The following is a 15,000-nucleotide window of genomic DNA, read 5'->3' on the forward strand; positions in this document are numbered from 1 at the left end:
ACTGCGATCATGTGGTGGTCAACGGCTTCTTCCCCAGCATCACCCTCAAAGCCGTCAGTCTCACACACACACTCACTCACACACACACACACACACACACACACACACACACACCTACACCTGCTCGTCTCTGCTGTCGGACTGCGATCATGTGGTGGTCAACGGCTTCTTCCCCAGCATCACCCTCAAAGCCGTCAGTCTCACACACACACTCACTCACACACACACACACACACACACACACACACACACCTACACCTGCTCGTCTCTGCTGTCGGACTGCGATCATGTGGTGGTCAACGGCTTCTTCCCCAGCATCACCCTCAAAGCCGTCAGTCTCACACACTCTCTCACACACACACACACACACACACACACACTCACACTCACACTCACACACACACACACACACACACACACACACACACACACACACCTGCTCGTCTCTGCTGTCGGACTGCGATCATGTGGTGGTCAACGGCTTCTTCCCCAGCATCACCCTCAAAGCCGTCAGTCTCACACACTCTCACACACACACGCACACACACGCACACACACACACCTGCTCGTCTCTGCTGTCGGACTGCGATCATGTGGTGGTCAACGGCTTCTTCCCCAGCATCACCCTCAAAGCCGTCAGTCTCACACACACACTCACTCACACACACACACACACACACACACACACACACACCTACACCTGCTCGTCTCTGCTGTCGGACTGCGATCATGTGGTGGTCAACGGCTTCTTCCCCAGCATCACCCTCAAAGCCGTCAGTCTCACACACACACTCACTCACACACACACACACACACACACACACACACACACACACACACACACACACCTACACCTGCTCGTCTCTGCTGTCGGACTGCGATCATGTGGTGGTCAACGGCTTCTTCCCCAGCATCACCCTCAAAGCCGTCAGTCTCACACACACACTCACTCACACACTCACATGGTTTCATCATTTACTCTTCCTCATGGTGCTTCAAACATGTTTTGCACAACATTCTTGCTGCTTTTTTCCATGTGACAGAGCATCATCCACATGACTGTGACACTGACTGATATAAACTCTGATTGTCCTCATCTGAATCTCCCTGTAATCCTCCAGATCTTGAACAGCATCACTGCAGACGTGCTCCAGCACGAGGGAAGTTTCCGTAACCCTGGAGACCAGGTCGACTTCATCGCCAACACACTCAGAGAAGGTTCGGCTCGTGTGTGTCTCCTCTCTGAACTCATGGCTGATGGTCTCCAGTGGCTGTAACTCGTGTGTTTTCCTTCCAGATCCCAGCAATCACGTGTTTCTGATCGTCAATAACATCGACGGGCCCATGCTGAGGGGCGACAGGACCCAGCATGCACTGGGGCAGCTGGCGGCGCTTCCCAACATGCACCTGCTGGCCTCCATCGACCACATAAACGCTCCACTCAGTCAGTCTCATGCTTAAGCGTTAGGATGATAACTATGGAAGCTTGTTTCTGACACGGAATAAAATTTATTAAAAAGGTAATTGCGACTTTTTCATCTCACATTTGCAAGTTTACTCAGAATTGCAAGACATAAACTCGAAACTGTGAGAATAACGTCAGATTTGCAAGATACAAATGCAGTAGCGAGGAAAAAAGTCGGAATTGCGATAGTCAAAATTGCAAGTTATTAACTCAGTTTTTAGTTTTTTTTATATTTATTTAAAAAAAATATATATATATATATTTTTTTTTAATAAATATCAAATGTTTATTTATTTTTAATAAATAAACTTGTAAAACACCAGAATTGCAAGATATAAATTATACGCAATAGTGAGAAAAAAATGTCAGAATTGTAAGTTACAAACTTGTAATTGTGAGAAAAAAATTCAGAATTTCAAAAATTAAATGTGTAAATGTGAGGGAAACAAGTCTGAACTACGAGCTATAAATTAAACACAATAGCAAGAAAAAATATCAGAATTGTGAGATATAAACTTGCATTTGCAAGAAAAAACGTCAGAATCGCAGAAAAATAAACTTGCAATATCGAGAAATATTGATACATTTGCGTGTTATAAGCTTGGGAGAAAAAAAACCCTCAGAATAGTGGAAAAATTAAACTTGTAATTGCGATAAATTTCTGAATTGCGGAAATTAATCGTGCAATTGTGAGGAAGTAAGTGAGAATTGCGAGATATAAATTAAATGCAACGGCAAGAAAAACGTAAATAAACTTGTATAGCATCAGAATTGCAAGATATAAATGAAATGCTATAGCGATAAAAAAAAATGTAATTACGAAAATTAAATGTGTAAGGAAAAAAAGTCAGAATTGCGAGTTATAAATGAAATGCAATAGCGAGAAAAAACAACAGAATTGTGAGATAAATTTACATTCGCAAGATAAAAACGTCAGAATTGTGGGGGAAAACCTCACAATTGTGAGAAATATTGCTGAATTGCGAAAATTAAATGCGCAATTGTGAGAAATATCTACAGAATTGTGCAATATAAATTAAACGCAATAGCAGGAAATAATGTCAGAATTGCGAGCGAGTTATAAAAAAACGTCAGAATTGAGAAAATTAAATGCGCAATTGCGAGATATAAATGAAATGCAATAAGCGGGAAATAATGTCTGAGTTGTGAGAAAAAAACCCATCAGAATTGCAAAAAAATTCACTCTAAAATAAACAAAAAATGTTAGAATTGCGAAAATTACACTTGAAATTGTGAGGAAAAAAGTCAGAAATGTGAGTTATAAACTCTGAATCCCAAGAAATAAAGTCAGAATTGTGAGATGAAAAGTGGCAATTACTGTTTTTTTTTATTTACTCTTTGGCAGAAGCAATCTTCCATAGATACTGATATAATGGCCTTGTAATATTGAGTAGATGGAGAGAAATCTCATCCCTGATGCTGTCTGTAATAACCCCTGGTGTGTGTGTGTGTGTGCGCTTCAGTCTGGGATCAGGCGAAGATGAGCATGTTCAACTGGCTGTGGTACGAAACCACGACATACCTGCCGTACGCTGAGGAGACGTCGTACGAGAACTCTCTGCTCGTGCGCCAGACGGGGGCGCTAGCGCTCAGCTCTCTCACACACGTGCTGCGCAGTCTCACGCCCAACGCCAGGTGACGACACTAGCCTCAATCACAGTCAGGACATTCACAAATCAAACGCACGTACAGATCATACACTGCATAAAACACTGGACGTAGTGTGTGTGACGTCACCCGTAGTGTTTCTGAAGCCCAAAGTGGGCGGAGCCGGCTGTCGCCATCTTGGCAGCGTCACTCCCGGACAAACGGAAATGAGCAGAGAGGCGGATTAGCTGAGGTGACGCTAACAGACAGCAGACAAACGGCTAGCAGGGACATCATCGGCAATCCACCTGTCACTCAAGTGGCCACGCCCTTAATTATGCAGAACTTTAAGGTTTAATATAATTTAAACGGATGAGTTATAAAAAAATTCACCCGCCTCACAGTCGTCATGAAGGACAAAATTAGCAATATAGACCAAAACCACTTTTTGTACCAGACTGTAGACATGTTGTTTTCTGCTGTAAAGTTGGGCATTTTAACATGAGGGTTTATGGGATTGAGTCTCTTCTGCAGCCGGTCTCTAGTGGCCAGTCGATGAACTGCAGTTTAAGACACTTCAGTGTTGGATTGAAGAGTGTTATGGTGTGTGTGTGTGTGTGTGTGTGTGTGTGTGTGTGTGTGTGTGTGTGTGTGTGTGTGTGTGTGTGTGTGTGTGTGTGTGTGTGTGTGTGTGTGTGTGTGTGTGTGTGTGTGTGTGTGTGTGTGTGTGTGTGTGTGTGTGTGTGTGTGTGTGTGTGTGTGAGAGTGTGTGTGTGTGTGTGAGAGAGAGAGAGACTGGAAGGTTGCCGCGTGGTACAGACTGATTTCATGCTGATTCTGAAGTAAATCTGGATTCATAAAGGCAGATTGACATGAAAATGACATTCGGATGAAAAGCATGTTTTAACTCTTTGCAGTCATACACCAGTAATTAAAACAATCCAATATTGATTATAAAAATGTGAACAAAAATAGAACAATAGTAATTTTTGTATTGTATGCTATAAATTGCAGAGGAATCTTCAGATTACTGGCGGAGTTTCAGCTGGAGAACAAGGACAATCCTGCATACACGGGTAAAACACCGTCACTGCCACTGTTCATTTATAATCGAGCTCCTGCGGGTTAAAACTTGATTGTTTTGTTGTTTGTTCAGGATTGTCTTTCCAGGATTTCTACCAGCGCTGTCGCGAGTCTTTCCTGGTGAACAGTGACATCACTCTGCGCACGCAACTCACCGAGTTCAGAGATCACAAACTCATCCGAACCAAGAAGGTCAGAATTCGCCTGTCCTGTTCATATGTGCAGAATAACTCAAGTTATCATTTAAGGGATAGTTCACCCAAAAATTAAAATAGGCCCATGATTTACTCACCCTGAAGTCATCCTAGGTGTTTATGACATTCTTCTTTCAGACGAACACATTCAGAGGTATATTAAAAAATGTCCTGTCTCTTCCAAGCTTTATAATGGCAGTGAATGGGTATATGTTTTGGAAATCCATAAAAGTGCATCTATCCATCATCAAAGTGCATCTATCCATCATCAAAGTGCATCTGTCCATCATAAAAGTGCATCTATCCATCATAAAAGTGCATCTGTCCATCATAAAAGTGCATCTGTCCATCATAAAAGTGCATCTATCCATCATAAAAGTGCATCTGTCCATCATAAAAGTGCATCTGTCCATCATAAAAGTGCATCTGTCCATCATAAAAGTGCATCTGTCCATCATAAAAGTGCATCTATCCATCATAAAAGTGCATCTATCCATCATAAGTGCATCTATCCATCATAAAAGTGCATCTGTCCATCATAAAAGTGCATCTATCCATCATAAAAGTGCATCTGTCCATCATAAAAGTGCATCTGTCCATCATAAAAGTGCATCTGTCCATCATAAAAGTGCATCTGTCCATCATAAAAGTGCATCTATCCATCATAAAAGTGCATCTATCCATCATAAGTGCATCTGTCCATCATAAAAGTGCATCTGTCCATCATAAAAGTGCATCTGTCCATCATAAAAGTGCATCTGTCCATCATAAAAGTGCATCTGTCCATCATAAAAGTGCATCTGTCCATCATAAAAGTGCATCTGTCCATCATAAAAGTGCATCTGTCCATCATAAAAGTGCATCTGTCCATCATAAAAGTGCATCTGTCCATCATAAAAGTGCATCTATCCATCATAAAAGTGCATCTGTCCATCATAATCTGTCCATCATAAAAGTGCATCTGTCCATCATAAAAGTGCATCTGTCCATCATAAAAGTGCATCTATCCATCATAAAAGTGCATCTGTCCATCATAAAAGTGCATCTGTCCATCATAAAAGTGCATCTGTCCATCATAAAAGTGCATCTATCCATCATAAAAGTGCATCTGTCCATCATAAAAGTGCATCTGTCCATCATAAAAGTATAGATGCACTTTTATGGACTTCCAAAACATATACCCATTCACTGCCATTATAAAGCTTGGAAGAGACAGGACATTTTTTAATATAACTCTGATTGTGTTCGTCTGAAAGAAGAATGTCATGTACACCTAGGATGACTTGAGGGAGAGTAAATCATGCGTTTATTTTTTCATTTTTGGGTGAACCATCCCTTTAAAGCAGCGTTATTTGTGTGTCAGGGCGCCGACGGGGTGGAATATCTCCTGATTCCGGTGGATAACGGGACCCTGACTGACTTTCTGGAGAAAAACGATGTGGAATGAAACCTGATACCTGTCAACTTTGTATCATAAATGATTTGGTTTAGTGCTTTATGTTCAAGGAAACATGGCAGATTTAGGGTTTAAGCGACACTTAATCATGTACAGTATTCTGTAAAATTGTGTAGGATCATGATGGCAACAATAAATATTCTTGTGCATCTGAATTTATTTACATAGAAAAATACATTCTTGTATGTATTATTTCAACACAAAATGTTGTTCCACTTCATTTAGATCATTACGAAGCAAAACATTTTCTCCAAAACAGGAGTTTGAACAGTGAAAGGCAACTTGGTAACAATCACAAGTGAGCATGAAAGATTCAAACAAACAAAAGCTTTACATTATTCATTTGTTTTGTCCCGTACAGGAAGTGATCTGTAGTACCGCAGTGATCTGGCGTTGTTTCAAATGACTATGAAATGTTAATATCTGAGACATTCTGCCTTGAGCATAAAAACAAATAACTCAAGACATTTATTATAGAACACTTTACAATAAGGTTTCGTTTATTAACATAACACGCATTTGTTAAAATGAACTATAATTCTACAGCATTTAATATTCTTAAAGTTAACTTCAGCATTAACGAATGCAGTTTTTTAAATCAAAAGTTGAATGTTAACATTAGTTAATGCACTGTGAAATAACATGAATGAACAACTGTATTTTTGCTAACATTAAATGCAGTAAGGAATATATTTCTCAAGTTAGCAAATGCATTAACAAATAAAACCTTATTGTAAAGTGTTCCTGAAATATGTATAAAAGTGTCGTTTTTCCGAATATGAAGAGTTTGCTCGTGGGCCGCTGGTTTAAAGGTGTTTTCCGCTGGCGAGTTCATGAGCAGACGGGAGATTTCTCTCTCTGTCGACTGCGGGATCTGAGTTTGCTCTCTGTGACTGACTGGACGATTTTCAGCTCCTCGACGTCCAAATCCTTCAGCAGGAGAAGAACGGCCTCTAATGTGTGGCACTGAAACCAGGAACAACACAGATGAGTTACATATGAGCAGTGTTGGGGGTAACGCAGTACAAGTAACATCCGCTACGCAATCAGATTACTTTTGATGTAACGAGTAAAGTAACGCATCACAAGTAACATGCACTACGCAATCAGATTACTTTTGATGTAACGAGTAAAGTAACGGGTTACAAGTAACATGCATTACGCAATCAGATTACTTTTGATGTAACGAGTAAAGTAACGGGTTACAAGTAACATGCACTACGCAATCAGATTACTTTTGATGTAACGAGTAAAGTAACGCATCACAAGTAACATGCACTACGCAATCAGATTACTTTTGATGTAACGAGTAAAGTAACGGGTTACAAGTAACATGCACTACGCAATCAGATTACTTTTGATGTAACGAGTAAAGTAACGGGTTACAAGTAACATGCACTACGCAATCAGATTACTTTTGATGTAACGAGTAAAGTAACGGGTTACAAGTAACATGCACTACGCAATCAGATTACTTTTGATGTAACGAGTAAAGTAACGGGTTACAAGTAACATGCATTACGCAATCAGATTACTTTTGATGTAACGAGTAAAGTAACGCATCACAAGTAACATGCACTACGCAATCAGATTACTTTTGATGTAACGAGTAAAGTAACGGGTTACAAGTAACATGCACTACGCAATCAGATTACTTTTGATGTAACGAGTAAAGTAACGGGTTACAAGTAACATGCACTACGCAATCAGATTACTTTTGATGTAACGAGTAAAGTAACGGGTTACAAGTAACATGCATTACGCAATCAGATTACTTTTGATGTAACGAGTAAAGTAACGCATCACAAGTAACATGCACTACGCAATCAGATTACTTTTGATGTAACGAGTAAAGTAACGGGTTACAAGTAACATGCACTACGCAATCAGATTACTTTTGATGTAACGAGTAAAGTAACGGGTTACAAGTAACATCCGCTACGCAATCAGATTACTTTTGATGTAACGAGTAAAGTAACGCATCACAAGTAACATGCATTACGCAATCAGATTACTTTTGATGTAAACAGTAAAGTAACGCTTTACAATCAGATTACTTTCGATGTTACAAGTAACGTGCATTATGTAATCAGAGTAATGCATTACTTTATCCATTTACACATTAATATTTGAGTTACTTTTTAAAAAAAGTTACTTTAACTTTTTAACTAAATTACTTTTTAGTTTAATTTGCTTAAACATTTTCAAACTACTAAATCAAAATTCTCTTCTCCAGGAAATAGACAAAAAGACAAAAGTAACAAAACACATTACTTTCAACTTTCCATAAAGCGAGTTGTACAGTAGGTAATATAACCCATAATGTTAAGAACTCTGTTGGCATACATAGCGAGGAAATATTCTAAGTGGTCAGAATATAATAATATTCTCCATGTGTTTTTAAAAGAAAATGGTGTGTGTTATAAAGTCTGTTGAAACGAGCTGCTGTTGAAAGAGTGTTCGTACCTTCCTCTTGTCTCCGGCCTCTCTCGGGGACGACAGCGATGGAAACTTGTCTCTGGGCAGAAGCTTCATTCCCAGCTGAGCTCGAATCTTACTGCACAGAGATCAGTGTGAGAGTGTGTGTTCAGTTCCACATCCACACAACACACACACACACACAGCAGAAACACAGGTCAGATCTTACTTGGTTTCCTCCATGCTGTAGTTAAGAGGGTCGGTCTCGGACTCTGCTTCTGTAAGGCCATTGGTTGAGCTGGTGGGGGTGGGGCCTGGAGGGCTCACAAGCTCCTCCCCTTCCTTTAATGCTTGTGCGAGTTCCTCCTCTGTAACAACTGACAGAACAAACTCATGAATATTCATATCTACAGTCAAACCAAAATGTATTCAACATTTCTCACATTATCACAGTTTATTCGCTATAGTTTAGAAAATGGTAGTAAAATATGAGCAGAACTCAGTTGATATTTGACTGGTTTTGTCCGTCCTTCTGTTAGACTGTCTCACACATGAATTATGTTGAATATCTGTCAGCTGTTAAATTTAACTACACAATTAGATAATACCAGTTTAGCTCAACCAATCACCAAGCAATGCTTCATTGTGTTCAGTCTGTGTGTAAAAAGAGCATTAGCAATTAAAGAAAACACACTTCAGCAGAACATGATCAGCTCAAAGTGTCGGAATAAATGTTGGTCCTAAATTTTAATAAATGTCATTTATTAATGTTATACAGTTTACTTTATTCTGCTCTCCTCACTTACATAAATGAACTATAGTGTCCTGATCACACTAGTGAAAAATCTCAAATTAAATCTGGTGTCTGAATAATTTTTGGTTTGACTGTGTGAAAGTGAATCAATCAAAGCTAACTTTATCTGGACAATAACTTTATTCTAGATCTGCTGTAAAGCCTAAACACTCTCTGTTACTGTAATCTCCTGTTATCACTGTAAAGCTGCTTTGAAACATCTATATTGTTAAAGCGCTGTATAAATGAAGGCGACTCGACTGTATGAGCTTCAAGCTCGTGATTGTGGCATTTCTTTGAGGTTCAGAATCCAGTATTCCTGTAATTCTAGAGCTAGTGTGTCTCAGCTCACCCTGGTTGTCTAGCTTGTGCAGTCCGGGCAGGGTTCTGATGACCGTCAGCCGGTACGTGTCCGGGTCAGTGGTGTAACAGCACGGGTTCTCCGCCAGCCACAGGACCTTCAGGTAACTCAGACTCCTCAGATGCCGGAGCTCACACAGCGAGTGGATGTCGTTGCGTCTCAGATAGAGTTCGCTGAGGTGCTGACAGGACGAGATGTGCTCCAGAGACGAGATGTGGTTCGCACTGAGAGACGCCGTTACACACAGTCAACTCAATACACGTGTATCTGTACAGCGCTTTTCACAGCACATCATCATCTCAAAGCAGCTTTACAGAGAGTGCACATTACAGTTTACATCTGATATCAGAGGAAGTTATGTATTTCAGAAATGCACATATACAAAATCACAGTTAGATAAAAATTTATTAATTTAAACAGTGTAATAATTTAAGGCAGAAACACTGAACTCACTGAAGTAATGAATACTTGTTTGTTAACAAATGACTATGACATTTAGAGACATGTAGCATTGCTGCGTGTCGATTCGCAGATATACGAGGAGATTTATAATCGATTATTCCCAGAAAGCTCAAGACAAACCTCAGTGTGAGAACCTCGACATTAGGAATCTGCTCAAATATGGAGATCTGTGGAAACATTAACACATAAACCTTGCATTTATATGTACAGTGCACTGAATAATGTCATATTATATAATAGAAGGGTATACAGCTGTAATCGAAATTATCCATTCACTTCTCTTAATGTTCTGGACTATTCTTTTGACCATATTTCTAAAATACAGTCAAACGTGACACTCATCAAACCTGTCCAGTTCAGATGTGTCATGTGTTCTAGCTCTAGCACACCTGGTGCAGCTAATGAAGCCCTTGATTAATGAGACGACCCCTGTTCTGCAGATCTGGGCTGTTCTGAGGGATTATATTCAGGTCTGAGACTGCAGAAGTCATTAGAAGGTGCATTTTCAGTTGAATTTGGGGAAACCTCTACAAACACTTGTTGTGTTGAGCTGTTTCAATCACTTCTGTTTGATTTGTTCATCGCTAACGGCTGAAAGTCTGTACATTTTGCCAATAAACCTGATTTGTAATGAGGGCTGAATCATTTTGATTACAATTGTACTATGGTATGTGAATATGAAAATCATTCAGTACCACAGTTTTACCAATGCTAGCTATGAAAGCCCATTTACACCACATAAAAAAAAAAAATCATGCTTTTGTAAATCATAATTATGACATAAATTATGTAGTGCTGTCAAATACACATATTATAAACAAACTTTTGTTGGATGCGATTAATCGCGATTAATCTATTTGACAGCACTAAAATAATGACATTACAAAGTCATATTTCTAAGATGAAAATTGGAAATGAACACACATATATATCATAATTTCTATATTTTAATCTCATAATTGTGACTTGGTATGTCATAATTTTGACTTCATGTCACAATTAAGATTTACCAAAGCCTGATTTTTTTCTTGTGTGACAGAAATGGTCTTCCATAGATAACCGTGTTATAATATAATGTCATTTATTTGTAATATAATGGGATTTTAAACATAAAAAGAAGAAAAAAGATTCAATACTCACGTCTGTCAGATTACAGCCCCTGAAACACACGAAGAAATGATTAGAGAATACAGTTATTCAGCAAATATCTTCATGTAAATCCACACTGAGGATAAACCCAACAACACAGACTAATGTAAAATGAAAAATCTTAATTAAACGACAGGTTTTCATCAGGCTAGCAGCTAACAAACCGCAGAAAACACACCAACAGTTTAATTTCTTCACACTTTCCAGGTCCGATGCTTTCGCCCGAGCCAGAACAAGTTTCCGGGTTAATTTCATGTTGATAAATATTAAGGTTTTGTTTGTAAGTGCGTCAATATTGATCCCGAACGCGTCTGGTGAACATCACATCTCTGCTTTCCGTAATCAGACACTGCGCATGCGCGTCACTCCGCGTCTATGACAACAGCGCGTGTCCGGCGTGTCCACGCGCTCAGTTCACAGGAGCAACAGCAGAGGGCGACAAAACAACAACTGTTCGTCAGATATTAATAATGTTATTCCTAATAAAGTAAAAGAAAAACTCACTTTAAAATAATAAATAGATATTATCCATGAAATGATTTTATCAGTAAGTTTAAAGAAGGGGTTTCTCCATCATGCTGTTTTTTTGTAAAGAGGAAACAGAAACAATTGTACATTTATTTTTTAGTTGTAATAAATACCAAATTATTTTTGGTCCAAGGTTTCTATGTTTATTTTTGAGGTATTTTACAAATGTGTCACTATAACTGATATAATGGTCTCGTTTATGGATTGTGATACCGGTTTACTGGAAATTTTATTTGGGAAATATCATATCCATAAAGTAAAATGTATGATAACTGTACCAAATGGTGGAATATTTTCCACTGACTTAAAGTTTTTTTACGACTCTCTGACTTCAATACAGAACAATGTGTTGTAGAACAGAATTGTGATATACAATTTTTTATAAATTCAAGTGTTTTGTATGACTCTGTATTCCCCTATTGTTATTAATTGCAATAAAAAAACACTGTTTTCGCATAATAACGCTTTTTAAGGGTTACAGAAGAGGTTCATGTTTTTCCACGGTCTCTCACCAAACATAACATTAATATTTTTACTCATTAACTTTTTACGTTTAAAACATTACACATTATGTCATGAAATGAACTGCTTCAGTCAGCATTAGTTTTAACTGAGGAATTATCGAGTCAGTTCTCCATTGCATTAATTGTTTCATTACTCAGTTTAAGTCCAATATCTATTCGATCATATGTAATCTTCGTCTAATTGTGGAGATAATTCGAGAACGAGCAGAAAAGTGTAGCTCGAGGCGAGAGCGCGCAGAACAAACAAGAGGCGGAGCGAGGCGCGCGTACGTGCGCGCCGCCGACACAATTCGTGCGCTACGTGCGGTGAATGTCAGAAGCTTTGAACTGGGAACCAGTGCGAGTGTTTTTCCTCTGTTACGGGTTTATATTAGTGATCTTCCATCATGCATGTGGACTTTGAGAAGCTGCGGATGAGCGGCGCGGGGAAAGCCATCGCGGTCCTGACCAGCGGCGGGGACGCGCAGGGTAAACAACATCATCATCATAAAACCGTTATGGACAAACAAACATTCTGGACAAAGAGCGTTTCGGACGCGAGAGTGCGCGTCTCATACATTGTTCAGTTTCAGTTCATCTGCATGCAAGCAATGTGTAAATAATATAGAAACGTGTCTTACTACCTGTTGTAGAGGAATCCACTCGTGCAAACACTGCTAAAACTCCTGCACTGCATGATACTAATGCAAAAGGTGTATTTTGTGTCATTTCATGATTTTCTCAGTTCTTTCTGTGTTGAATGAGAGTATCTGGGGCAGAAGTAATGCATGAATGACTGTTATGTAACTTATTTGGGCAGCACTTTCTGTCATGAGCCCTATCTAGTGTGTTCTTCTGCTCCTCTTGTTTGTTCATTGGAATTGTTTGCTCGTTAAATTGGCTCTGCATGTTGTGTGTGTTGCCAGATTGCATTGTGCATTGCATACACAGTTTGTCAAATCACGTTGCATTAAACACTAATGCACTTTATGCATTAAATGCATTTTGGTGGTGTGTGTGTGTGTGTGTGTGTGTGTGTGATTTCTGCAGGTATGAATGCTGCTGTTCGAGCTGTAACACGCATGGGCATCTTTGTAGGCGCCAAAGTCTACCTGATCTATGAGGTAGGAGCTTCTGCTGGGCGAGAGACACTGAGAGCTTGTGTGATTTTCTCTCTCTCTCTCTCTCTCTCTCTCTCTCTCTCTCTCTCTCTCTCTCTCTCTCTCTCTCTCTCTCTCTCTCTCTCTCTCTCTCTCTCTCTCAAATGAAAAGAATTCAGAATGTGCTTTATTGGCATGACAATTGTTTCAATGTATTGCTAAAGCATTTCCAATCATAGCACATATACATACATTAAAAAAGGAAAGTAGAACAATTAATCTCGCTCTCTCTCTCAAGTTTTGGGGGAAAAAGGGCAACTTGTTGTTTAGGCAACAAACCCTTTGTTATTGGAAAAGCGAAAATGTCCATTTATCTGACAAGAAAGGAAAAAATAGGTGAAGTTGGTCGGGATGTAGTACAAGTTTTTTAAGAGTTTAGTAAAAGTAAGAATTAAATTAGATTTTTTATTTTATAAAACTTCTGCTGGACGAGAGACACTGAGAGCTTGTGTGATTCTAACCTCTCTCTCTCTCTCTCTCTCTCTCTCTCTCTCTCTCTCTCTCTCTCTCTCTCTCTCTCTCTCTCTCTCTCTCTCTCTCTCTCTCTCTCTCTCTCTCTCTCTCTCTCTCTCTCTCTCTCTCTCTCTCTCTCTCAGGGTTATCAAGGCCTGGTTGATGGAGGAGATAATATCAAACTCGCAAACTGGCAGAGCGTCACCAACATCATTCAGCTTGTAAGTCTGAGACGCTTGAGTTCATCTGTCTTTAGTGTGTAATGTTGGTGTTCGATCATGAAGAAGCTCCAGTTCTTCTCTATATCAGAGTCAGTGTTCCTGAACTCCTGAAACGCCTCCATTGTATCTTGAGTTTCTTCCGGGAACGAACACGTCACAATATTCCTCATTATAATAATTCATACGCAGAATAAAGGGGCGGGGCCTGGTTGAGTTAGTTAGTAGTGTGTTAAACTGGCGGTTATGGAAAGGGGCGGGACATTTCCCAAACACACTCGAAGCGCTCGACCAATCACAACACACTGCTCCAGCCGACCAATCAGAGCACAGTGTGCTTTTCAGGAGGAGGGGCTTCATAGAGACAGGAAGTAAACAGAGCGTTACTGACAGACTGGGAAGAGAGGAGCCGCAACAATGGAGAATATGAGGAGAATAATCAACATTCAAGTTCTAGCAGAGCCTGAAAACATCATCAAAGGGAGGCCTGACCATGAAACCAGGAGCATCAAACATGTAATGAATAAGTAAACGGGTTTAAATGTTCTAATAAGTTCCCGGTGGGTTTCTGCAGAAGCACTGAGCTGTCAATCATATTGAGCTGTCAATCATCTTCCTCTGACTGACAGCAGCAGGATTGAGATTAAAGCGGAAGATTAAGTGTGAGATTACAGCAGCGTTTGCATCATGTCCACGCTCACACACACACACACACACACACACACACACATCTGCAGACTAATCAAGAACACAGCTGAGTTTAGAATGGATTGTAAACTCAATTCACAGTTTATTCTGTATAATTCAGTTTTCTTTAAAAACAGTGTGAAAATCGCGCATTATGCAATAAATTGAGTGCGTTTCTGTGTGTGATGGGTAGGTTTAGGGGTCGGGTTAGTGTGTGTGTGTGATGGGTAGGTTTAGGGGTCGGGTTAGTGTGTGTGTGTGATGGGTAGGTTTAGGGGTCGGGTTAGTGTGTGTGTGTGTGTGATGGGTAGGTTTAGGGGTCGGGTTAGTGTGTGTGTGTGATGGGTAGGTTTAGGGGTCGGGTTAGTGTGTGTGTGTGTATGATGGGTAGGTTTAGGGGTCGGGTTAGTGTGTGTGTGTGATGGGTAGGTTTAGGGGTCGGGTTAGTGTGTGTGTGTGATG

The 15,000-nt window shown here is 39.8% G+C and overlaps 3 protein-coding genes across 6 annotated transcripts in view; 2 read left to right on the forward strand and 1 right to left on the reverse strand.

Moving 5' to 3' along the window:
- Positions 1-5,961, forward strand: part of orc2 (origin recognition complex, subunit 2) — a 19,511-nt gene extending 13,550 nt beyond the window's left edge. For 2 of the 3 annotated variants that reach the window (XM_084395125.1, XM_084395126.1), the window contains exons 11-16: positions 1,122-1,218; positions 1,298-1,444; positions 2,950-3,121; positions 4,088-4,149; positions 4,230-4,348; positions 5,714-5,961. In XM_084395125.1, the coding sequence (XP_084251251.1) occupies positions 1,122-1,218; positions 1,298-1,444; positions 2,950-3,121; positions 4,088-4,149; positions 4,230-4,348; positions 5,714-5,797 (681 nt within the window). In that variant the 3' untranslated portion in view covers positions 5,798-5,961. Of the gene's footprint in view, positions 928-1,121; positions 1,219-1,297; positions 1,445-2,949; positions 3,122-4,087; positions 4,150-4,229; positions 4,349-5,713 lie in introns of all 3 variants that reach the window. The other variant, XM_084395124.1, reaches the window with a different exon arrangement.
- cfap410 (cilia and flagella associated protein 410) lies at positions 5,916-12,822 on the reverse strand. Of its 2 annotated transcripts, none has more exons than XM_084395159.1 (7): positions 12,665-12,822; positions 10,981-10,999; positions 9,961-10,007; positions 9,370-9,602; positions 8,454-8,601; positions 8,273-8,363; positions 5,916-6,772 (listed from the first exon to the last, which is right to left on the reverse strand). In XM_084395159.1, exons 1-7 carry the CDS (start codon positions 12,715-12,717, stop codon positions 6,638-6,640), a joined length of 726 nt encoding a protein of 241 aa, XP_084251285.1. In that variant the 5' UTR covers positions 12,718-12,822; the 3' UTR covers positions 5,916-6,637. The 2 variants fall into 2 exon arrangements, with proteins under 2 accessions (XP_084251285.1, XP_084251284.1); XM_084395158.1 differs by lacking the exon at positions 12,665-12,822 and adding an exon at positions 11,168-11,345.
- pfklb (phosphofructokinase, liver b) overlaps positions 12,289-15,000 on the forward strand; it is a 21,118-nt gene continuing 18,406 nt past the window's right edge. The window contains exons 1-3 of the mRNA XM_084395118.1: positions 12,289-12,509; positions 13,071-13,144; positions 13,777-13,854. Coding sequence (XP_084251244.1) covers positions 12,428-12,509; positions 13,071-13,144; positions 13,777-13,854 — 234 coding nt within the window. The 5' untranslated portion in view covers positions 12,289-12,427. The remainder of the gene's footprint in view (positions 12,510-13,070; positions 13,145-13,776; positions 13,855-15,000) is intronic.

This window comes from Rutilus rutilus (assembly GCF_951802725.1).
Source record: "Rutilus rutilus genome assembly, chromosome: 22".
Taxonomy (NCBI): domain Eukaryota; kingdom Metazoa; phylum Chordata; class Actinopteri; order Cypriniformes; family Leuciscidae; genus Rutilus; species Rutilus rutilus.